We start from the raw sequence: 26049 nt of genomic DNA, 5'->3' as shown, positions 1-26049 counted from the left end.
TCACTTACCTGTCTAAATAGTTAACAATATTGGGGTTCTTATTTTCCCTCATGACCAGGATTTCATTAATAATTAGTTCCTTTTTGGGCTGTTGTTGGAGATTCATTTGCTTAATGGCCACCTAAAATGACAGTGAAAACAGTGCATTAACTCAAGTAGTCTGTTGCACAAGCCCAGAACCAACATGGAGCCAGCATTCTTGGAACAATGTATCAGGGCTGTGCAGAGGGTCTTCTTATTAGGCACTGCAAGTCAGTAACTTAGGACCCCCTATTTCTGTGCTTGCTTGGGTAACAGTTACAGGACACACAGTCATATGTACCTTGCCTTGTAAATCTGTGAAAGCCATCTTTAAACTATCAATCACAAAAGTCACTCTCTGGATTCACATTCTTCTAAGATGGCCGTAATTTATTACCCCCATTGTTATTATTCATGCACATTTTGCAAGCAGCAAATGATTTTATTACCATGAAAATACATAAAAAACTGTTGGAAATTCTTTAATAATTGTATGATTTTAAATGATTATGTCAGCAATTGCTGTCACTCCTGACTTGAGATTATTAAGGTTACATACACACACACACACACACACACACACACACACACACACACACGAATTCTTGCACTTCCTAACTTCTTGGATTTTGATTTTCCATCTCAAAAATTGGTATTTTATGGGCACAGCTAGGGTTATGAGTACAGTCCATGGCTGCCAGACCACGTGCAGACCTCTAAGAGTGCTTACAAAGCATCCTTCTGTACAGAGAATCACTGGAGGTGGTGGAGCATCAGTGGAATCTCACAGTACCAGAGATCAGGTGTGCCTGCTGACAGCCCCGAGCAGCCTCTAAGACACTCCCGTTCCCCCACAGGGGATTTGTTCAGCCACCCCCATCTAATCCTGGCTCTTGACACGGAATGAGAACAACAGCCCTCTCCCCCTGCTCTCATTTCTGATGTCAGACAGATTCTCCAACAGGATTTGTGCACTGTTTTCAAAAACCTCTAGCTTAGAAAAGGAAACAAATGTTAAGACATCACTTTAAATCAGCCACTATCCAGACTTATCCAAGTTAACACTGCTTTTCTTCAAGATTTGTTTCTTAACCCTTGGGCCCCCAACTTCCCCACAACCAGTCCTTGCCAGGGTGAGGCTGACGTCACCAGGCAGCATCAGGAGCTGTCACTGACATCACATCCAAACACAACTTGTTCAACAGAAATCGTTGCCCTTGACCCAAGTTTTGTCATTTTTCAATGTCAACCAGCTTAAGAATGTACAAAACAGAAGTGCATTCTAAATACTATTCCTCCTTAATGAGTTCTTTTATAATACTTTGAAGATTACACACACTATAGAAAAAAAGTGAAACAGTATTACTGTCTGAATCAGTGCTCAAGATAAACAGGGAACAAATGATAGCAGCATCCATTAGCTAGTTGTTGCATCCAAGTACCTAGCAATGAAAACAGCGTGCCCTTCTCTGAAGGACAGCACTTCCCTCCTGGCATTATTTCTGGCAGTTCTTACAAATTCTGCCTGAAAGCAAGCAATGCAACACAATTTATTCCTCACAGCAACAGGGGAAACCATGACCACCACTTGAGGTCCACAGTCACAGATCTTTCGGTTTTACAATTGGTGTTGCTAACTGACATGGTCAGGCCCAGAGGCAGTTTTTAGTACAGAGTTAAATTACACTCACAACATTCTCACTAAGAGCACAGTGTCATCTGCGTTTGGGAACAAAGAAATTTGGAAAATTTCTAACCTAACACATTGACACGGGCAATAAAAACAACATTTTTTAACCAGGCCTGAAAGCTTGTTCAGATTTATTTACAGACATCTCTAAAAAATATTCATTGAGGGATGACAGACGTAACAGTACTGGGATGGGACCAACAACACCATGGAAAGCACCGACCTGTTCTGAAGACAAAGAAAGCACGTCGCTTAGGACCGCCCTTAGATGCTAAGGGTGAAGCATCAGCTCAGGCACCGAGTGCCCAGGGGCACCAGGACAACCCTCGCCAGGAACTTATGGGCACCCCTTCAATTGCTGATCAGCACCTCTGTGCAGTGGTTGCAGGAGAGCAGACAGCCCAATAAGCATTCAGTTACAGAGGCAGAGAACCACAATGCTACTGAAGGGCTTTCTCCAAAAAGCTGAAGACAGCAGCTGATGCACTTTGCAAGCTGACACCAGTCGTGCTGAGGAGGAACAGCCTGTGTGCTACAGACCTACAGGCACCCTGAGAACCCATCCCCAGCTCCTGCCAGAGGGGAAAACACTGAGTGCTGCAAAATCAGCTGGGGCAGCTGGTGCTTACCTCTTGTCCTGTGGCAATGTCTATTGCTGTATAAACAGTTCCTGACGCCCTAGAAACAAAACAGCAACCAAAGAATGAGAAGTGGTTTTGTGCCTTGGAGTGAGAACAAGTCCTGACAGAACATCACTGCTGCCTGCAGTGGTCCTACCCCTCCCTTGCTCATTCAGCCCTCCAGCAGCACACAGCACAGCCAGCCACCCTCCACCAGGGTGAGATCAGTGTCCAATGTGATGAGGAAGGGCAGGTGCACATCTCCAATATACCTCCTGAGTTATTTTAGTTCAAAATTTAAGCAGGAAGTTGTTTTCACTTCCCCCTCCCCCCAAAAAAACCCTGGAAAATATTCCCCAGTTTTGCTTTGCTGTTATTTTTTTGTTGTTTATTTTTTTGCCCCACGCAATTTAACAAGAAATCTAGCTACACCTTCTTAGACTACTTATCTGAATTTATCTGCAAAACCGAGGCTTCTAGTCATCCTGAGAACCCAAACGCAGATGTCAGCCCTCTGAAGAAAGGATCTGGAGACTTTCTTAGCATGCAAGGAACTGTTCTCCAGCCCTCCTGACATCACAGCTGGAGCAGGTTAAGGTATATGACCTCCCACATAAAACCTGAGTGTGACCTAAAACAGGGGAACCTAATGCAGCTTCTCTTTGTCAAGAGCCATTCAGCAGCTGCTCTGTTAGGTGCACCAGACATGAAGGACTCTTCATGGTGATTGCATTGTGCTTCCACAGCAGACTTAGGTGGTGGTGTAGAGCCACCAGAGATAGGTGACCTGCAGACCAGACAGTGCTATGCACTGCCTGCCATCTGCCTCTCATTAAGAGGTTCTTCCCCTGCAGTGCTGAGAAGGTCCATCATCAGAGGAAATCCCTTTGAGTTTATCAGACAGTGTGGCCTTCTAAACTCCACTGTTTCCTTTGGGTGTGTGTGCTGCCATCATTTAAGAAACCCATTGCTGCACAGGCAGCAAGGCTAGGGAGAGTCTGGAGATCTGAGAAGTGGGAATGTGTGTCCTGGTATCTGAAAACACAACATCAGTTTTCTCATTTTTGCCCCAGTGCCTGGTTTGTTTCTGTTTATTTCAGGCTGAAATATTTCTGAAAGCCTTACTTCAACCAGCAGCCCTGCACAGGCTGTTGGGAACAATGCTATCATTGGACATGCTATGTACTCTTTTAATATAAATGCAAATGCGTTTTTCTATGACTAATTGTTGAGATTAATCCAATTTGTTTTCACAAAAAGCCAACACCATTTATTTAGATTTTCTAACACTGTGCTGTACCTCCTGAGTACAGTCCTGTCAGGATTTATTTTAAAACAGTTATTTAAATGAGGATGCCTTTTGGTATGCTGTAGGCCATCTGTGAAGAGCTCAGATAAAGGTGAGGAATTTAAGTGAGGCTGTGAATTAACTGCAAAGGCTCTGTGACTCTGCATTAGGGACTTCTACTTCGAAGCAGCTGTAATTTCTGATCTGTATCTAACTTTTAAACTCTTCTGTAGAATCTTCAGTTTAATGCAGTCAGGCAAGTACCAGAACCTACCATGAGATCTGCTTCACTAAGATGCAGTGAAATACAAACTGCTAAAGCCAACAAACCAGCCACCAGAAACCAGACTGCTCGTGGCTCCGTCCTGCTTCTGTGTTTCCTAGCTAAGCACAGCTGGAGCAAACACAGCCCCTTTGTCAAGCACCACTTAACGAAGTTCCCTCCAGTGTCAGCAGCACCTTCAGTCCTAAACTGGACTCAAATTACAAACAAGAGATTCAGCACTGCATCAGAGCTGTGCTTCAGGTGGCTGCTGTTCACTGAACGAGGCTAAAAAAACCCATCCCATTGTTTGTTTGCTTACCAAGGCATGGAGCCATGAGGCACTACGGGCTGCTCAGTTCACTTTTCCCAGTGTAAGAACTGCTCCTAACCACACCTCAGTTAACAACCTTGCACCCGCTCAGTGCTGCTACTGAAAAGCTGCTCACTTCCCTGCAGTGTAACACTGAGGGCCTAAATGCCAGCCCAGCTCCTTTACAGACTGTGGGACGAAGTACATTACTGAGTGCAGCCGCTGTTCTACTATCAAGAAGAAAAGTTATCGTAATTAGATTATAAAAGCTACAGCAAGTCTTAAATAAAACCTTCATGCACAGCTGAATTCCAAGAACAGGTGTTAAAACAGTCCCACATTCATGTGTTCACTGCAATAGCAATGAAGGTCTGAAAGACACCCAGCACAGGTCTAGCTATCCGCCAGGACTGCTGTTTCCACCTAACTCAACCCATAGCACCACCACAGCACACCAGCCCCCCTGTAAGAAGGGCATGCAACTTTCCGGCTGCACAACATCCCAGAGGAAACCTATCTTGATGTCCTTTCAGGGCCACTTGCCTTTCCACCAGTTGCTGAGGCACTTTTGTACAACCTCACTCCTAGCATTGTCAAAACAAGACAGTGAGGACGACGGTCATTTTGTGACTGACAACAAGAATCTGTTCACATGTTCATTCTGAATCTCACTTCTTCAGCTGACACTTATCTTTGGATACTGGCATGGCTCTGAGTGTCCAGTGATATTTTTCCAAGTGATAATAAGAACCAAAACTCAGGTAGGAAGCAATCCAGAATCTCAGAAAGGGTTTTATGCAGTGAATGGAGAAGAAACACCTCCCCAGAAGTGTCCTATCAAATCAGATTTATCTACTGAAAAGCCTGCCAGAAAAAGATCGTGAGTGTGCCTGACTTTTTTCAGTATGTATCAGCTGTAGGTCAGCCACTCTGAGATCAAACCTCACTGTGAAGGCAGAATGACACCTCCTGATGTCAGCAAGCAGCATTCTGCCATGCACAGGCAACAGCATGCTGCTGGTCTGACAGAAATGGCATCAGACCTCCTGGAATTACAACACAGCCAAGGAAGAAAACCTGGATCAAGCAGGGAATCTGCCAATATTTGCAATGTGTCTCAGACATCTAGCTTGGGTGTTGTTTCTCTTGTTCTTGCCTCCTCACACAGGCAGCATTGCAGATCAGTCCCAATTACAGTAAGTAAGGTTTCCAAAGAGAACAGCTCAGCAGATCATTTTTGATAGAGTCCCAAATCCTGCAGGATCTCAGCAGTGTGCCATCAGACAGGCAGTGAGCTTCCATGTGAAGTACACTGCACATCTACACCACCCTCACTACTGACTTTTGTTGTTTTTGTTTGTCTGTTTCAATTTCTAAACTGTGCGGTTATTTGCTCAGTCAGAGTATTTTTATTAGTACTATATTTTAAAGAGTTATTGAGAGCTTTTATTTAGCTGACAAGTATCATTTGGTAAGTTGCTCCCTCACACAAGGAAGCAGATTTTTTTTCTCCTTTCCCTAGCGTGGATTTATTATTCTAAAAGACGTGTGCTGCACACTTGAGGGACAGTAGATTCCCAGTCCCATTCCTTGCTGCAGCAGCAGCAAGGGGTCTTTGACAATTCCTTCTGGCCACAGTTAAAATACTGCTAAGAAGCAAGAGGCTGGAGAATCCAAACCCAGTGTCTGAGTGCGCTGGAGCTTGCCCTGGTTCCCACTTTGCTATTAGAGCAGCAAAATGCCCAGCCCATGTCTGTGTATAAGTTACCATGACTGGACTTACCCTTGGCCAATTTTTTCAAATCGAGTGTATTTCTTCTTAGGGTCTCCCACGCTCACAATGCTCCCTAAAAGAAAGAAAAGATAAAAGATGTTCACTTGAAAATGGAGATACCACCTTCAGACAGATCAGAAATGCAGCCACACTGCCCAGGGCTGCCAGCTGCATGTGGGCTGTTGGGTAACAACAGCAAAGCAGGCAGCAGCACAGGCAGCCCCACAGAAACTGGCTTCCTACAGTCCTTTAGAGATTGCTCTGTGTGACAGAGAACTGACAGCACAGAAGAAAACTGATAGGAGATGGAAATCAGAAATGAGCAAGTATCAGTGCAAGTGCTTCTCTGTTTACAAACACTGATGAGATCTGAAATAACAGAGCCTTGCTTCCTTATAGACAAATACTCTGATTCTACAGAAGGTTTAATGCTCTCAAAGATTAAATGCCCCTAGGGTTCTGGAACCAATTGTTATAAACAGATGTCACTGTCAGAATAGAAAGCCTACAGTATAGTTTTTCCAGGTAGAAATCTTCTCAGCTTTTCAGTCATTTGCCAAAATTTTGGTCCCACCCTTTAAAAAAAAAGTACATCTTGTAACATTATTTTTTAGAAACTATGATCCTCATAATTGATTATTGGGTTAAGTTACAAAGGAGACCTTGCTTGTGCTGTTCTAACAGCTGCACTCCTTTCCTTCACTCTGATCCAGGCAACAAGCATCTGGTCTGACTCGGCAGTGCACAAATGCTGATCTTCACCATTAGGAGAGCCATGCTGTGTAAGGAGACCAGCAGTACTCCTCAGGAGCTGGCACTACAAGGACAGCTGCACCAGCGAGATGCTGTGGTTGCACCAGGGCAGGTGCAGGATGCACAAAGCAGGGCAGGTGGGCTGCTGCCAGGGGCATGGGGCAGCCGAGGTCCAGCAGCAGTCTGGAGCACGTGTGCCACTGAAGGCACAACAACAACATGCACGGCTTGCTGGTTTCCTGCCCACTCAGAGATGTAGGCAGTGGGAAGGAGAGAATGCAGTAATTAGGATACTATGCTTGTACCAAGTGAAAGAGCCAAAATCTGATAAACTCAAACAAATCCGAAGGAGTAATTCAAAAACACTGTTGTTTTTTCTGGTCCAGTAGTTGCCAAAAATACAAATGGCAACACCTAAGCTGATGACCAAATGGAAATTCAAATCGAAAAGGAAAATAAAAACGGCATCAAGGCCACGCAAGAGAAGACAATCGTTTTTTTTTATAATCAGCACAATGTAGCCCGCGTCCTTCGGGTGCAATTGCATTGCTTCTTCCACCTCAGTTACACTGACCTCAGTGTTGGGTTCCTTACTGCAGCTGAAGCACTCCTCAGAACAGGGTGCTCACAGACACAAGTGCTGCAGCAGAGGCAGGGACGTGCTGCTGCCCCTGCACACGACCTCCTCCTCACCTCCAACAGTCACAGCACCACCAGCTCTGTGTGGGCACCAGCAGCTGACCTGGGCTGTGCCATCCTTCCCAATAGGCAACCTATGCAGCAAGAACTCACCCAGTGCCACCTTCCTGGTCTGCACCACAACCAAAGTGGGACTCACCAAAACGTGCAACAGAAGGTGAAGCTTTTAGTCTGCTGCACAAAAATGGGCCCTCTCAATGAACTCTCTCTTCAGCCAAGAGGAATATGATCAGGGGATTCTGGGTCCCCTTTCTCTAACCAAAGGCAGGTAATAGGAAAAACCCTGTGTTGTCAGTGTCTGGTGAGGTGCTATTCTCAGCTAATGAATGGAACTGCTTCCCCATCAGGACCAAGAGCAGAAGTTCATGGAAGCTTGTGTTAGAAAAGAATACAGAAAAAAAGACTGAAAAAAAAGACATTTTGAATAACCATTTTCCAAACTTACTACTGATTTTGCAGCTCAAACTTCTGCAGTTCAAAACCTGAGTGGCTGCTTCTGCCTGTTAATTGTTTGTGGCTGATTTCCTGTGACTGAGCCAACATCTGTCCAATAGCACAGCACTGAAAGCAGCAGCCTGACTGTGTGCAGCTCCAGCTCAGAGGAGCGCTCCCTGTGCTGGACCAAGACTAACACACTGACTACTGTGAGGTCTTTAAGAACTTTCTTTTATCAAGTCCTAAATTAAATGGATAAGAAAGCACAATTTGGCCACTTCTGTTTTATAACTGCAGCAGAACATATTCATGATTTCATTACAGAGAGTTTTGTTTGATCTTATCTCAATATTACAGGCTTTACTCCCTAGGAAAACGTGTAATGAAATTGTCTCTACAAAAGCCCAGCTTATTTCAAGCAGAGAAGAATTACGAAAGCAATTTAAGATAAAAGAAGGCAGGGGACACCTTCATAAAAGAAGCATGAAATCAATTGCAGAGGAAGCCGGCAAGGTGAAGAAGTGCTGTGAGTTCAAAAGCAAACAAAAACCAACACAACACACATGCTTCGATGTAATCAGCCCAGGACTACTGCAAACGAGCACTGGCCACAATTTCAGATAGCTTCATAAAAGCAAAGAAAGATTTTCACTGCCCACATCTCAGTTTGCCCAAGGCAGATCTTCAGACCTTGTTCAGCAATCAAATCAAAAGAAAAAAAGTGAACTATGAGAGCACGTAACACTTCAGAGGCATAACCTGCAGTAACTTAAGGGCTCAGCCTCCATTTGAGGTCCACAAGTGTCAATAAATAATGCGCATGCTTACACTCAAGTATGCACGTGCCTGTAGATCTCATGGCAGAAGCCTGCCTCAAACAGCCTCAGGTGAAGGAGCTATATTCTCTCCCCTTATAAGCTGACATACCTGCAGGTGAACCTCCTGCTCTGGAATGAACACCTTAATCATTTCATTATCTCCCCAGCCAAAGCCATGGAACTTGTCCCGCCACCGCCCCCTACCGGCAGTGACATCCAGTCCTACGCAGTCCTGCAGGCACAAACACCCCAACACCAGCAGCACTCTCACCGCTAGGAAAGGCTTCAGCCTCTGCAGTGACATGCACCATTGGTGGCAGGGAAGGAATGTGTGACACCACGGTTGGCTTTCACAGCAATTAGCCTCCGAAGGATTACTGGGAAGAAGCCACAGCCAGACTGGGCGTAATATTAACAGCTTTGAGATCAAACACAGAGGGCAGGAGTCAATCCACTGACTGTGCTACCAGGTAGCAGGAGACACAGAATGAACTAAGGTATCTTATGAACCCAATAGGTTACTGTCTGATAACACAGAGCTGCAAGCTAGTATGTGCAAGAAGCTGATTAAATGGGCTGTGCTATAGAATCACTAAGAGCTTCATGTGTTTATATGATCCATGGAGGGCTTTAGGGACAACAGCTAGGATTCCAGTAGTAACTCACTGGGAATTAGCTATGTCACAGTGCCACAAAAATTGAGGAATACACAGTGGGTATGCAGGAGGCTATAGCTCCTGAGAAACACCTGCAATGCAGTTTTACCTGGTCAGGTCACATGTGTGCCTCGTTGAAGCATCTTTATAAGTATAAAGCTAAGAAATAAAATAAGGATTGCTATAAAAAGTATTTTCTTCTGGGGTACAATGAAAACATCTGTACTTCTCTACCCATGGTTCTTTCAAAGGAGTCCTCTGACTAAATGGGAATTCTTCTAACAGCAAGCTCAGAAACGATGGTAGAAATGATGGCTACCCCAGTAACTACATCACTAGAACATCCTGGGGAGGAGACCCAATGGAGGCTGAAGGAATCTGCTTCATTCTGTAACTGTCTACAGGTTAACAAACAAACAAAAGCAACAACCAACAACACAAAAAAAAAAAAATACCAACCAACAAATCCAAGAAATTTCTGCAAAATACATTGGCTCTGATGACTGGGGAGAAGTCAGGAATTTAAGATAATTTAGGAAGCCAAATATTCTTTTAACTTTGGGCATCAGCACACTGGAGTCCACTAGGACATTCACTAGGACACAGCCTTCTGCTGAAGCAGAAATAATCTCCTCTTTAGCCTTCAGCACAGACAGAAGCTCAGGCAAATCCAACTCAGTCAGAGCTGCCCCTGGAGGCAGAAGGAATGCCCACAGTGTTCTCCCACTCCCTACAGGCACAGTAACAGTTTGAGTTGTGAGACCCAGTGGTACTGAACTGGAGATGAATGCTTCTCCTTGTACTTGAGATACGCACTCAGGACGCTGTTTTACCAGACAGGAAATACAGAATACATACTCAGTTTCTCTAGGATCTCCTCATCTGTCATCTTGGATTTTTTCCGCTGCCGGTCTGTGTTTCTGTACAAAGTGTTTGTGTTGGAGTTTTCAGGCTGGGGAGTGGTGGCTTCTTTAGCTGGTGCTGGTGCAGCGACAGGTTCGATTACAGAGCGCGTGTAGATCTGTGACAATGAATAGTTCATGTCAAAAAGGTGACCTGCAGAGGTGCCCTGAAACCGTATTTCAAACAGAGGTGCCAGGAAGATGCTACCTGCCACATCCAGGGCTTAAAACGTTCATTTTCACTCTCCGCTTCTCTAAGTGGATAAGGAAAAACAAAGGCTAGCTTTATACAAGTTCAGGGTCAGGGCTCAATTTTCATTTATTTTCTGGAAGGTGACAAATGGTTAATTTACTGTGTTGACAGACTACAGATAAAGATGTATTGGGGTCTGAGAGCCTTGTTCCCTTCTGCTCATCTGTTTATGTGGGATACAAAATGACTGATCTAATGGAACTCTTAAAAATTTCAGGGATGGCACCAACATAGCACTGAAGGCAACAGTTTTGCAACAGAAATACTCAGCATTAGGAGTGGTTTCATCAGTTAGGACAGCTGCCTGAACAGAAACAGAGCATTTCCCTTTTCTCATCGCAACTGCTCAACTAACTTCTCATTGGTGATCTCAAGTTTTAAGTTCCACTAGGAACTGCATTCCAGTCCTTTAGACTTCTGCCTGCTCTTTACAATGCGCACCTGGGTAGGATGCTTCTCACCAAACTTCTGTCATGCAAGAGTGCAACCCTAAGCAGTTTATTTAACTCCTTACATGTGGAGAGGGAGGGGTACCTCCAGGGGACAGTTCTACATGTCCCACAGGAGTGTGAAAGGCACCTGATGACAGCTCTCCCTGCACAGGTCCTGTGGACCAACTTGTGCACTGTTACAGCAGTAGCACTGAACGACACAGTGCTACCTCTTATCTGACACTAAGATAAAATTCACTGTTTTAATCAGCATCACAGGAAACTCTCAACTAGACAATTAAGCTCAAGCAGATCTCCTGGCATCAGTAGGTTGGGTGAAGCAATAGCCCATGGCTGTACTGCAGCCCTCACCACAAACACACAGCTCAGAATGGCACCGCAGCAGTGCTGCCCAAAGCCAGGACCTACTGATTTCGTGTGTTCAGGCCGCGGTGCAATAACAGGCGGAGGTTCGTTGTCATCTTCTTCTTCTTCATCTTCTTCATCCTCTTCTTCAGAAACCGATGGTGCTAACGGGGGTTCTGATGCTGTTTTTGTGCTCTGCAGACAGACAGTACCATGAGTGACAGCCACCACTGGGCACTGGGAGGTCTGGTAAGTATGAACACAACTTCTGTCTGCTCAGATATCACCAACAGCTTCTGCATCCTTACAGCAAGGCCCACACCCTTCAGTCCACCACCACCACTTAAAGGTCAAAGGTTACCACGCTTTGTTAATTCTCCTCAGTGTTTTATATTTTCGCTCTATACTTATTCATAGTGAACTACGTGTGGGCTCCTGAACTGTGCCCAAACATCACTGGAGCGATAAATTATATGAAAACAGCTAAAACATTCCCATCAGTTTTCTCAAAGTCTGGTTTTACCAAAAGTAATGTTTGAATATATCACTAGAAACCCCACCTGGCTACTAGTTAATTGCTTTGGCATTGCAAAAATGGTAGCAGTTAATTAAGTTAACAGGTGTCTGCTGGCTAGGTTAATTAACACACTTCAACACGCAAAGCCTCCTGCATTGTCTTGCCAGGAATTTTATTTTGCAGGGAAAGGCTGCTTGTTTCTCTTTTATTTCACCCCTGGGTGGTCATATTGCATGCTTTCACAGAGCCAAATTTCCCTGTTTAGCAGCTCCTTTTTCGCTATTGTCCTCCTTCCCTAATCATAAGGCAGCAAACAGATTCCCCACTACCTCTGCCTCGCTTTGCCCTGCAGGCAGCAGGAGCCCCTCGCCATACCTGTGCTATGCCTGGCAACACACACAGCGTGCTCCGTGAGACCCTGCTCCAGCACCAGCCTTTTAATGGTAAAGGGAGAAAAAGACCACCAATATGGCCTGTGTAAGTAGAGACTGATACATAAGATATTCTAAACACTGGTTTAAAGAGCAGTGTTAAAGGTGTATGGCACTGCCATATATTAAATCTGCGTATCTCTTTCTGTACATCATGAGCAGTTTGCTTACATGGGGAAAAGATGATCTAGGAAAAAATAAGGAAGGGAATAATCACATTTCTGTTCTGTTCAACTCTTATTAACTACTTTTTCCACTGGGCTCCACGTTTGGTCTGACAGAACTGAACTGTGCAGCTAGAACATATACAATGTCATATTACTTAATGCCAGAGCCCCATTAAGGAGTGAAATGAAATTACAGTGACTGCAAGGGCTGCTCGCTCCTGTCGGAGCAGTTTGCTCTGCAGGACAGCATGAGCCCACATGCTGCCCATGGGCACCTCCCCAGGGCTGAGCCCCAGCACCGACTGGAGCACTGCAGCACCCTCTGGATGCCACAGATGGGGACAGATACTTGGAAGGCCCCACAGTGCCCCCGTGGGACCTGAATTGCCTTTAGAAGTTTTGTTCTATGAAAGAGGCATCAACTGAAAAGCAACAACAACAAATAAAGTAAACAAAGATGATTTTCATTTAATTCTACACCGTCTCTGCTGTGTAATCACAGATCTAAAATTATGTTGCTTAGCACTTGAAAATAAAGGCCAAATTCCCACTCAATCATTTGCTATTTAAAGCAGCAACATTAACACTAATAAATCTGGTCAATATTAATGCGAATGTCATGAGTACATCTTTGGGATTGCTATGGCAATTCAGTATTAATTAGAGTGAATCGTTACTTAAAACTTTCTTTCAATGGCTCCAGTGAGTTACATATCAATTATAACCTTATTCATATTCAGCTACATAACCAGCTGCACTGAGGATAAATCATGAAATTTAATAGAAACGAACTGTAAGTTGCTAAAGCTATATTAAAATGGGCTAATTAGACAGTACTGCATATTGTTGTGAATTATATATTCCACCACAGCTAAGAACAGTAAGCAATCTTCTGGCTGCAAACCCAGACTTTCATATGTAGGAAAGTTCTTAAAGGGAAAATCAGAAGATTGGTGCTCTGGGAGACACTGAGATGGTGCCTCCCTGCAGCCCACCAGGCCAGCACGACCTCACGGAAGCCAAAGTTCACTGCCTGCTCTGCAGCCAAGCACTACAGAAGGAAAAGGTGACATTCACACTCACCGAAGGATGAGCTTCTATGTATCCGTGGGCACTTTTATCTGCAATGTGTAGGGAAAGCAACACAGTTACAAAGCAGTATCTGCTATGGGGAATCCCACCCAGCAGTATATTCAAACTGACACTGTTTTTCTTTCACAACATCCTCGCAGTAGCAAGAGTGATTTCACAAAGAAAGCAAAGTAACAATATAGCAGGGTGTTGGTTTTTTTTTTTCCTCTGTTCCTCCAGTCTACTGCTATCCTGGCTTTGCCAGTAAATAAAATACAAAGAAAAATGGTTAAAAAAAAAAAAAAAAGAAATGCAAATTGTTCTTTAACATCCAATGCTTCTGTTCCCCTGAGAGCTGTTTGTTTAATAAGCTGCACACAGTGATGCTCTCTGGCTTGCTAAGTGTACATCCCCCAGGGGTTCTGGGGAGCCCCATGGTTTGGGCACTTTATTGCAACTCAGTGCAGTAACAGCTCTGTCAAGATGTTAAGTCCTACTTTCAATGCTGAACACAGATACACTCCTCCCTCATACTGTGGGTAATGTTGAGTTTGGGAGCAAACACTAATTATTGTGAATTCAGCACTCATCACAGAAGCACTTGCTACCTTAATGGACATTAAGTGTCAAGACAGACAGTTAAATTCTTCAATTATGAACCTTAGGAAAAAGATGCTTTCCCTACAAACAATGGCAAATATTAACACCTTCTGGAAAGAACTGCACAGTTTTTAGAAGGAGCTCAGAGCTGCTGCCCCACTCTGCGTTTTGGAGGTTGTATGGGTTGAACCAGCAAAGGGAGGAAATGAGAGACCCTGCTGCCAGACTTCTACAAGGAGGATTTGAACGGCTGCAGGTTAAGTCTGAAATGCTGCTGGAGGCAGACAGCCCCTCATTAGCTGAACACGTCAATACAGGCTTTACCAAAGTAAATGTACCTTGCTGATATTTTCATTGTGAATGTGTCTCACTTATTAAGAAACAGCAGAACACATCAACACAGAACTCAGATACACTGCTTTTAGGAAATCCTCTGCTTTTTTTGCTAGATTTATAGCAAGCCAGTGCTTGTTAAGCAAAATGAAAAAAATAGGCCAAAGGAAACAAAAAAAGAGTGAACTACAGCACAGACTCGCTCTTGCTTTCTTGTTTTTGCAATGCTGTACTACAATTTTGCAGACTGTACACAACCAAGAGAAAAAATGACACCAATGTCTGCAGGCTTTAGCAAGGTAATGCCTAGCTCATGAGGATCTTCCTGGAATGCTGCAGAGGTTGCTCTGGACATCATTACTGCCTTCCTTCTTCTCCCCTGTGGCCAGAGCCCGTTTTGGGCTCCACCGTAGCAGCCATTTGGAGTTTCTCTGCGCATTTACAGGTAGCAGCCTTATCTTCTCTATAAAAATATCTCATGTAAAAAGCTTTAAAATTCTTCATAAAATAACACAAAAATTCCTCAGAGTTCATTGCTCTTAGGTGCCAACAGTAACTGCTGGACTGAACAGACATCCTTTGTACCCCAAACTGAGAAGAAAGAAGGATGCAAAGAAGAAACAAAACAAAAGTAAACACAATTTTTGGCCACAAATGCCTGTGATGGCAGCAGCCGCTCCATCTGGTGTCTTATTTAGTTCCCAAAATGAGAAGTCAGAGTATCAATGACAGTCAGAGGAAAAAGGGCAAATCAGCTCATCTCACACGTGGAGCATCCCACAGTGCGATTTTCTGAGGTTGACTGTTGACCACTGGACATTCTAGAACTTCAGCTGGACGTCCCCTTTTTTGCAGCAAGATGTTCACTTACCTCCTGACGTAAAGCTCATGTATTTCTGGTTGTTAACTGTTTCTTTGGAATCATAAAATTTGAGGACATCTAGAACTGCTTGAGGATTCTTCTTCTGCTCTAGTTTTGTTATGTTGGAGGTCTGTAGTAGCCTGGCCCACTGCTCTGGAATGCCCTGCAGATGTCAAGTGGAAAGAATGTGAATTAAGAGCATACTACAGCTGCAGTTGTACAGATCTTTACCAAGATCCCATGCTACCTGTAAGATTACTTTCAGAAATTCTGATTGATGCTTTACAATTAAAATTAGAAGCATATACAGTAGATGCAATCATTCTCTTCTCTATCAAAATACAGAGCTAAAACCAGGATCCGACTTCAAAAAGAAAAGAAAGTTATGATTGTGATAGGAAAAAAAGTGCATGAATCTCATCTTTCAATCAACATTGCTCTTCCATGGAATAATGATTTGAGGATTAGCTTGTTTTCCTGGTGATTCAGTGCAGACATGACAAGACTATTCTATATTTGTGGACAACGCCGTGTATTTTAGGAGCTTTACACTGGATTTTTAATGCTTAATAATGCAAACACATGGCTGAAATGATCACTGCTGTCTGATCAAAAGGTAAACCCCACCCTGACAATAATTTTCAGCACATCAGATACCACAGAGAGTTTAAGCCTCTGCATTTAAATTCTCAAAATTGTAACACTGAGTTGTACCGCAGCTGCTGCTGCAAAGGATGCCTCTTTTTTGAGCTCCTGCAGTGTTTTAAGTTGTCCACTGTAGAAATGCAGAAATTCAGGATGCAGGCTGAGTGCCAATGCCTCGTATGAAATCTCAAACAGCTAACAAGGAAGGCATTTGAAAATTGATCTGAACGCTGAAAGCTGCAGCTCTGCATTGGAATCGTATTAACAAAAGATTGCTTTAAATATCCAGTATAATTTCCTAAATTTGAGAGCCTGTAATTTTCTCCCCATTTACGGCACGGCTACCATCTACCAGCAAACTGTAGGGCCTAGGAATGGAACACTACACCTGAAGTGCATTTAAGCTTAACCCTTGGTGCCACCCCAACAAGAGACAAACATTTCAATATAGCTTCTTCCTAAGTTCTCTGCAAAACAATGTGTGACATGGGCCTCCAGAGTTTGGGATTAATGAAAAAAGTGGGATAAGCCAAGCAACAAATCTACTGCACACACATCGACCTGCTGCTGCAGTGCTATGACATCTCAAAGAAGCACTTTGATGCAAGCTTCTTTTGGGCCTGTGACGCACCTCTGGGAGCTTCCCTGTGCACATCTGTGAGCCATAGAGATCTGGCTGTAATGGACGTAAATAAAGAAAGAAAAGAAAGTTAAAACAGAATGTGGGACAACTTAGAAGGTGGTAGGAGGTGAAACCAGTGGGCCAAAGTGGGGAAAGTCCCATCTAAAATGGGAGCTCTGAGGCAGATATCAAATAGACTGGGTGGTGGACAGGCTACAGGAAGACAGGCTTAGGAAAACAGAAAAATCACAATCATTGCAAAGTTTGGAAGCATTATTTCCCCTCTTTTCTTTTTCATACCAGTTTTTCTCTCCCTTATAAAAAACACATTGCTGAGGATCAACAGCAAGTGACTGGAAAAATTAGTCAGGATTTCATTCTTAAAAATTTTATAACACAAAAAGATAAATATCCAGGCTTCTGCTGATTGTCCAGTTCATAAAGCAATTCAGAATGGCTCTACACATCCAAAATGTTTCTCCAGCCCCAACATCACAACGGGTCAGAGCATGAGTCAACAGAGTGCCATGGAGAAAGCAGCCATGGGATCACATCCAGATTTCACACCAGGAGGCTGTGTGCTGTCATAACCCAAATGATCAGCAAGTGCCACACAAAAAATGAGGCAATTCAAAAGAAAGGCTTTATTAGAGGAACAGTGTTCAACTTCGTTGGGTCTATACCACACCTTTCTCCCACTTGCTAATATTATCATTGTGAAACTTAGAAAGTTGGAACATGTTTTGTTCTAGAATGGGGATCAGAAAACCATTTCAAAAATGAATGCCTCACAGAACTCACACCAAAGCTCTGCAAACCACGCTTCTTCCTCCATTCAGAAAATGTTTCTTCAAAATAGATCAATAAGGCGCTCTAGAAGCATGCTTCCACCCAACAGCTTCAAGCCAATTTTATTTGGAACTTTCAATCCTATTTCTTAGCAAATGTGGTTGCCCCAGGCACGGTGAAATGGACATACGACATACATATATATGTTCAGGAGCAACAACACAGCTTGATGCTCAAACCTGAAAGCCAAAGCTTAGGAGCCCATGCAGGTGTTCCCAGCTTTGACTGGAGATGCAGCTCTGGGGAATCAGGGAATGCAGTGGAGGGTGACTGCTGGCTGTTAGCAAATGGCTCAATGCACTGCACAGCCAGCAGAGCAAACACACACAGTCATCATTTGAAACAAACAAACAGAAACACAAAAGCAAGCAAACAAAAGAAACCATACATTCACACGCTTACTGCATATTCCCATGGCACTTCCAAACTCCTGAAGGAGACAGTGTGATCACCAGACAGCGAGACACTTCAGCTGACACGGCTCATGGCAGCCCCTTTGGTAGGACTGCCCAGCTGATACACCAGTTGTACGCAGGCTGGGACAAATCAAACATGCCCTGTGCGACATGAAATGCAGCACTTGCATACACAGACCCTGCAGGGGCCAACACAAGTTCCTAACAGAGCCTGCTCTTGCTGGCTGACACTTTGCTCTGCTAGGACTGCAGGATGAGACCTGGCAAGCTGCATGGGAGGAGTCACTATTCCTTTGGCTGTAAGAAGTGTTTACAAGTGACATCTGTTTTTAAAAAGCTGATTAACTATTCTACCTATTTTAACTGTAACTGTGTTTCTTAATTACAAGAATATTTCAGTTTCACTCCTTTGAAGACAAGCTACCGTTAAGTTTTCTTTTTTTTTTTCCTTTTACTGCTGCTAATGCTGCTGCAGTGTACAGAAACCCTCTGGCCTTTGGGAATGTTTCTGGTAAACAGAAGTGGCACTAACAGTAAAAAAGTGATCAAGAAATTCCAGAAATCAGCTGTACTTTGCCCGGGAAGATGATTTGTCCCATCCTGTGTGGTGTATGCAGCACACACACCAGTGTGACATACAGTGACAACGCGGTCCGACCACTCAGCTCACAGGGTACTACTGATGGCACACACAGCTGCTCGTGTTTCCTCGCACCTCCACAGCTCAATCAAATGTAAACTCACTGCCATCCTCACTTCGCTGACAAATGGTTTCAGCACCAGGCAACAGTCTGAGAGAAAATGCTTTGAAGTCCCCTGCAGACTTCAAGGAGCTTCTATCAGACTCATTTTTCCCAGCGCTTCATGTACTTTCTGATGTAAGTAGAGCAAGCTGACTGCTACTTTATTAGCACAGAAATGCATCTGAGCACCTAACCCATGGATGTATTTTGAAGATTACGGGATTAAAATGAATGGACAACATTGCCACTTCCTGAGCACCTCCAAGAGCTGTCTGCAGAGCGGCTGGACTTTGCACATTGGGGCTGACTGTCTGCAGAGAGACACACTATGCACTATGTGTGGGGTTTTTCAATGCTTTTCTAAGGACTGAATAACCAAGCCCTGTAGCAGCTGGTGGGATTGACAGAAGTGTACACCTGTGTTCTTCCTAGCTTTCATTTTCCGCAAACATTGCCAATAATCCTTGGAGAAAAAGCAGCCTGAATCAGAAGCAGAACACTCCAAGCCCTAAGCTCAACCAATAAAGGTCTCTCTTTGCAGCCTGGCTGCTGTCATCTGTAGTTTCTGGCAACAGGCAGCTATTTTACCATAAAGGAACTGGAAGTTTTAGTAAATATGCAACACAGCAGTAACTTACTGTGAATTCTCCAGTGACGGCATCAAACCCCACATGAATCGTGTGTTCAAAGTCTGAAGGAAGAGAGATCTCAGGGCGTTCTTTCTCTTTCTTCTTATTGGCTAGAAGCAAAGTGTTAACAAGCACTTATTTTCTGCACAGCTTTTTACTTAAGAAGTTTCACAATCACGTGCACTCAAAACAGTATTTTACGTGTGAAAAACAGTTCAGAGTTTATCTTACTCGACCATGAGACCCAAGTTAATGCAATACCAGCCTGTCAGCCCTTGTCTTGAGAAGGTCTAGAAGGTGATATATCTGATTTTGTTTTTTTTTCCAAGAGGTTGCCAAAGCATGGGGCTGTAAGGTCATGGAGTCACCTTCTTAGGTCACCTCTGAGCACTATGGATTCTATTATCAGTTCTTTTCTTCACTGAAGTTTTCATCTCTAGCCATTACATTCCTACTCTCTGGGTTCTGCAGAAGTGAAGAACCCAGGATGTGCACAGTGCCTGTTTGTACGAGTTTGTCTTCAGCATGCTGTGAATCCATCAGAATCAGCCAAATCAGAGAGGAAAGGATATGAAGATAACCAGTCCCTGCAAGGTTCAATGAAAGCAGGCACCTCAGAAGGAGATGAAGGCCCTGCTCCTGCTCCTCACTCAAGCAGAAGACTGACACAGCAGCTTTTCCTGCATAAGGAACCACAGCATCTGCACAGCAACAAAATTCCATAAATGCCACTGGAAAAGCTTCATTTGAGCTTACAACTAACTATAGATATATATCCATAAAAGTCAGGTTTCAAGGAATATAAACATATTTTTGAAGCCTGTTGGCCAGCCTTCACAGACTGGGAAGTACCTTACTGAGGGAAACGGACCTGGAAGCCAGTCAGCCCACACATTTCTCCTCTCTTCCTTATCTAATACCTTATGGGAACAACATCCCTTATGGTCACCCACCTCCTTTGCTTTCAATACCAGCAAACCTCCCTTCAGCCCAGCTGCTGAAGAAAGCTGACAAAGAACAAGCAGAAGAAAGGCTGAGAGGCTGCACTGAGAATCCACGTGCAACAGTGACAGGCCTGGGCAACAGCAACGCTGGCTCTGAACTTCTCCCAAACACACAGATGAAGGCAGCACAAACCTGTGCTCAGACCCCAGCCTGCTGGCAGGCACTGAGCTTCTGGCTTGCCAAGCACCTTCTCTGCTGTGGGTGAGCATAACTGTGCGGAGCTCTCTGCTGGGTCCCTTTGTGCCAGGGGCAGACTGCACACAGCTGAAGGGCAATGCCACGCTACCCAATGTGTTCATTGTTTCAGTGAGAAGTTACGTGCCCACAGCTGGAGCAGAACAAATATCATGGTGCTCGCTTGCAGAATGTGAAAGTTATTAATGTAAACTCAGAAAGCTGAACACAAAGCTCACACTGAATGAAAATAAATAAATCACATCAACTCGTGTCACTACATTGAGTTATCTACACCTTAGCATCCCACCTCTCCTCTGCTGCCCCTCCTACCACCCCCTGCCCACCTGGTGACATGCCCTCATCACACTCTGTTGTGCTGATGTGACTTCACACTAATGACTGTGAGAGCCCCCGAGCCAGGCAGGTTTGTGCTGTGCTCACAAGTACTCCATCAGGATCTCTAAATGCCACCACGCCACCACGATTAAGGGCAATATGAAAGCGTATACGTGTGTCATAGCGGCACATCAGCAGGACAGAAAGGAGCAGTTGCTCAGTTCCCATCTTCACCTTTCACACTCCTCGTTGCGGCGCTGCTGACAGCCATGCTACACACGTTACAGCTGCGTGAAGAGTTTGTTCCTTATCTCAGACTCAAGCTTCCCTTTCTGCCAACATCAGCCAGGACTCAGCTTCATAAAACCCACCTTGTGGTGCACTGCCCTTCTAACATAAAGCAATTCCCTGCTCATGGACATACAATCACCACTCTGCTGTGTCCCACTACTATACCTGCCCCCTTGCTGAGCATCTCACCCCTGGGCTGTACCATCACAGATAGCACAGCTTCACGGAGCAATTCAGTGTAAGTAATGTTTTATCTAACAGGAAAGGAAAGCTCTCTTTGCCCATTTTTCTTCTTCTACCTTACAGTCTCATTTAGAGGAAGATACTCTGCTCTTCCTAATTAAAGTCCTTAGGATGTTTCTAATCCTTCCTCTGCACTGTTGCATTTATCCTCATTAAATAATTTAACGTCACCTTTCATCGGTACTGCAAGCTCCTCCACAATGTTAATTGATGAATTATTTTCATTTGACATTCAGTAATGATAGGAGCAATATATCACATATAACATAAAGGCTTTTAACCTTCTTTTATCTCAAAGGTGTTGTTGCTTTAATTTCTAGGATAAATGTTGCCAGTTGGAAGACGTCACTTCAGTTCAGCATATATAATTTTTCATTGTAGATAACAAAACTGGCTACTCCTACCTCATCCACTGGCAAGCACATGCAGGGAAATCTGGATTTAAAAGGCCATCAAACTCAGTTTAAAGCAACAGCCAAAGGCATTACAGGAAGTGCTCCTCAGGAGCAGCACTCCCACAGAGGACATGCATCCCAGCTCCTTCCCATGGTCTGCTCCTGCTTCACAAACCAGACTGCACACATACTGCCTGCCTATGCTCCAAACACTGACATGGCATCAACCAGATACAGAATGAGGATTCTTCTTGCAACACTGTCTATCTCCTTCACTACCTAAAAGCTCTGACACTTCTGTCTGTGCCCTGCAACCCACACTGCTCCTGTTTTATGTAAGCTGGCAAAACAATACAATGAGGCATGAATACTTTGGAGCAGGGACTGTTTGGATTCAAGGGTTCTATACTGCATTTTATTTTCTTGTAATTGCCCCCCACACTGCGGTGCTGATGCAGAGCAGTTAGCCACAAGGGCCCACCCACACTGCCTCAGCAACTATTAGATGGGAAGAGAACAAGCAAAGAGTGCTGTCTTCCACAGGCTGCATCATCATCTGTATTATTATTATTACTCTAAAAGAACAGTTGTTCAGCAGAGAAGTGTGAGTCAGCTGAGCAGCAGCCTTCCTCCAGAGAGGAGAAGACTGACCTCATGCCATGCCCTCCTGTTTGCTCGCCTCCTCATCCTGCCCTGCTTCTTCTTTCATCCCCTCTCCTGCAAGCCTGCTCTTTTTCCCTTCTCCTGCTTGCTGCTCTCCTCATGTCCAAGTCCAGCACCATATCCTGTTATTTCTTCCCTCTTCCCTGGACCCAGGAGCATCCAGAAAACAAAGTCAGACTCCATTTCCATCTGCAGGTAAGCACTAGAAGTGACAGCATTCACTGCAGCTCTTGAGCTACAAGGAGGCTGTGAGCCATGGGGATCTGCTGCCTACACTGTTCTTTAGCTTCAATATCCTGTAGGGCCTCTGTGGAGCCACCAGTTCAGGCACAGTGTTGATTTATTGCCCAGCACAGTAACTAAGGTAGCTTAGCCAACACAAAGCAAGGACGTATTCAAACAGTTGGAAGAGCACAAGTCAGCTCTTCCTGCTCTCAGTTCTCCTGAGGAAACAGCTCTCAGCTGAAAGAAAAAGCTAACGCTGTGAACTCCACTACAGCTCCCACCACTGCATTACAGGGAAGAGCCAACTTCACGCTTTCATGGGGTTATGGGGAGTGGGTTTCACGCCCATGTGACGATGGAAAGGTGTTTCAGTACCTCTGCCTTGGCTTCCTCAACCTCCATTTCCTGGGGACACTTTCCTCAGGATGGGACAAGAGGAGCTGGGCCAAGGCACACAGGTCACGTGCTCTGCGATGTGGCTATGAAAACACAGAGGGCCCCACAGACATCAGCAGCTTACCAAAGCAAGGCCTTAAACACAGAAGTGCTCAAACCACAACTGAATACCAAGACACTGCACTGCTAGCATAGTGCTGCAAAACAGTGCTGGCCGCCCTGCACAGCCCTGCACTGCAGCACAGCCATCCTGCGCTCTGCCTGGCGGACCAGTGAGGTCCTGCACATGGGTCACAAACACCCTGCCACAGCACCTCCTTCACTTCTGTGCACAAGCACTGGGCTATCGCTATAAATCCGTGAGGCTGCGAAGCACTGCACCCGTGAGAGCAGCCATATTAATCATCTTCTGGTTTTATAAGCAGGATGACTCTGAAAACTGTGTCACTGAGTGTGCAGAGCACGCTTTGGGCAGCTGATGTCCTGAGCCACCAGACAAGCATAACACACAACCACCTCCAGGGCCTTGGCCAGATAAGTTAAATTTCTTCCATTTATTATTTCACTCATCAAAATTAAGCAATAAATCTTAGCTTTCTTAAATGTTACTCCCAATAACATTTAAAATCATGATACTTGCATGTTTCCTAAGACTACTCTGACTGATAGTTAATTATGTCTATTTTTAATGTCACCAAGCATTTCTGGGAGGGGCTGTTTCTAGATCTCCCATCTCTGTATGTCATGCTCAGCACCTCCTGTTTTATAGATGTTCCCTCAGAGCAGTGACATGCTGACGTGCCAGCGGTCAGGGGAAGAAGTGACCCACGTCATTCTGGGAATTAAAATCTCCCCCAGCTTGCTTGATTTTGGCCTTTAAAATGAACCAACCGAAAATTCACGTTGTTCCCAGAAGGCAGCGGTTTGGGATGCGACGCAGGCAGCTCCATTTGAGGTCTGGGTCTGTCCCACCACAGGCATTATGAGAGACGAGCACTCAGGACAAGGTCACTGGGCCTTGTACTGGTCACTCTGCCTCTTGTACTGGCACTGGACACCACGCAGAGAGGTCTGACCCTGTCTTCTTTACATCTTCCCACAAAGCATGGAGTGGAGGGTCGACCATATTCCTTCACCTGCTGGCAACACTTCCACATGTAGCCCAGAATGGACACAGGGGCACACTGCTGGCAGGACTGCCTTCTTGCTTGTGAGGACCCCCACAGCTTCTGCAGAAGTGCTTTCCAACAGGACGACCCCAGTGTGCACAGATGCATGGGGCCATTTGCCCCCAAGTGCAACATCTCCTCCACGACTGTGTTTCACAAGGTTCTCTCAGTACTCCTGGTCACATTCTTATCCCTTAGACATTCGCAAATGGTTTCCAGGGAAGTTTACTCCACTGTCTTCCCAGTCACCTACAGAGGCTGACTATTGTGTAGCTCCTTGGACCTTCTCCGTGAAGACAGAAGTGACATTCATCTTTTTTCCCCTCTCACTGGGAAATATGCCACCTTTCAAAGATAATCCAGAGTAGCCCTGCAGAGACATCAGTCGGCTCCCTCAGCACCCATCAGGTTGACAGCATTAAAAAAAAGAGGGTGAGTTTACCTCCTTGATTCTGCAAATAAAGTAACTCAAGACTCACTTCCTTCTGCAAACGCAATTCAAAGAATGCAACTGAAATGCTGTTTCCCGCATTTTTAAGAGACACTGTGAACATATCCAGCAGGTTGTAAAACAAGCCATTCTGCATCCATTATCACTGCAATAGGAATAAACAAGAACAGCCTTGCTCCCATCCACGGGATGCAAGAGCACTGAAATAAAGTGTCAGGCATACTGCCTTCTCACTTCTGCAAATGTGTTTTGCAAAGCATACGATCTCATCTCTGGTTTTACTGCAAACCCAAAGCAAAATCCAAAGAAAAGGATTCCCCCAACTGAACCATAGGGGTATTTTTAAAAGGCAAGCAGCACAGTGTGCGTGTGTCCCACTGCCTTCTCAGAGACAAAGCAGGAACTGCCTGAATACCTCCTCCTCTTTTGAAACATGTTACTAGAGTAATTGGAACAGAAGGCCTCAGAAGGACTTGAATTATCATGTTCTGCAAATGAAACAGAAAGAAAACGGGCAGAACGTAAACACAGCAACCAACAGAGAGCGAGAGAAGGATGCAGCCACCCAATGCTGATACTTTACTTTTATCCCCTCCTCCCGGGAAGATGGAGCGCAGCCTGGCTTTCTTGTTCTTCTCCTCAGGGGCCATGGGGAGCGGTTTGGAGCTGTGGTTTAGTGCTGAAGAATCACGGTTGTTGCTGTTCATTCTCAACGGCGGGGCTGGAGGTTTCTCTTCAACATCCAGACTATCAGACATCTTCAGCAGCCCTCACAGCTTCCTGCAAAAGCAGAACACAAAGCATGCACGTCAGGTGAGGTGCTGGCACATGGGGAGGGGTGGAAAACCTGCTGCTAGGGAAGGAAGGCTGGGAAGGAAGGAAGGCTGTCTGTCATAAATACATGCAGTTCCCAAAAATAATTGCATCAGTAGCAAAAACAAACTTTTATTTTCCTTTTTAAAAATCCCTCTTGAAGTCCTACCTTTTTTAAATTAACTTATGTCTTGTAGTTGTTTACCAATTCCCTTTCTAAACCAGACCTCCAAAGCAATGTTTACATGGCTTTCTGAAACAACCTCATACCCAAGGGTACCACTCGTGTGATATAAGACAAAGGGAGCACGCTGGGCGGCGCAGGCAACAAGCACTGGGACCTCTGCTCTCCCTTAGCTTTGTTTCTGCAGAGGGTTTACTCCTGAGCATGGGGCTTCAAAAGAAACCATACTCCCAACAGAAACAGAAATCAACTAAAAACATTTTCACACACAGAAAACAAGTGATACATATACTTTAAAATCCCCTACAGCCCCGAGTGGGAAAATGATGGTACGCTGAAAACAATTCAGGCGCTCCTTTCTCTGAGCTGTCACCACGCTGCCCGAGGCACCACCTGGCCCAGGCACAGTGCATTGCGAGCCCCAAGGGACAGCTGTACTGACCAAGGGAAAAGATACCCAGAAACTGCTGTACAAGCTCCATATACTGAGGAAACACAGGTAACATTTCTGGAATTCCCCATCTTTCTTCAATAT

At 44.8% G+C, this 26049-nt stretch overlaps 1 protein-coding gene across 2 annotated transcripts in view; it reads right to left on the bottom strand.

Moving 5' to 3' along the window:
* Positions 1-25275, bottom strand: part of PAK3 (p21 (RAC1) activated kinase 3) — a gene marked incomplete at its 5' end in the record, with an annotated part of 30009 nt that extends 4734 nt beyond the window's left edge. The window contains 10 exons of one of the 2 annotated variants that reach the window (XM_079542074.1): positions 9-121; positions 2341-2389; positions 5978-6041; positions 10188-10350; positions 11345-11476; positions 13480-13517; positions 15272-15425; positions 16539-16583; positions 19176-19276; positions 25101-25275. In XM_079542074.1, coding sequence (XP_079398200.1) covers positions 9-121; positions 2341-2389; positions 5978-6041; positions 10188-10350; positions 11345-11476; positions 13480-13517; positions 15272-15425; positions 16539-16583; positions 19176-19276; positions 25101-25275 — 1034 coding nt within the window. The remainder of the gene's footprint in view (positions 1-8; positions 122-2340; positions 2390-5977; positions 6042-10187; positions 10351-11344; positions 11477-13479; positions 13518-15271; positions 15426-16538; positions 16584-19175; positions 19277-25100) is intronic. The other variant, XM_079542075.1, reaches the window with a different exon arrangement.
* Positions 25276-26049: the final 774 nt, after the last annotated feature.

Source organism: Tetrao urogallus, assembly GCF_951394365.1.
Source record: "Tetrao urogallus genome assembly, chromosome: 13".
Lineage (NCBI taxonomy): Eukaryota > Metazoa > Chordata > Aves > Galliformes > Phasianidae > Tetrao > Tetrao urogallus.
This window is presented reverse-complemented; position numbering and strand designations above follow the sequence as displayed.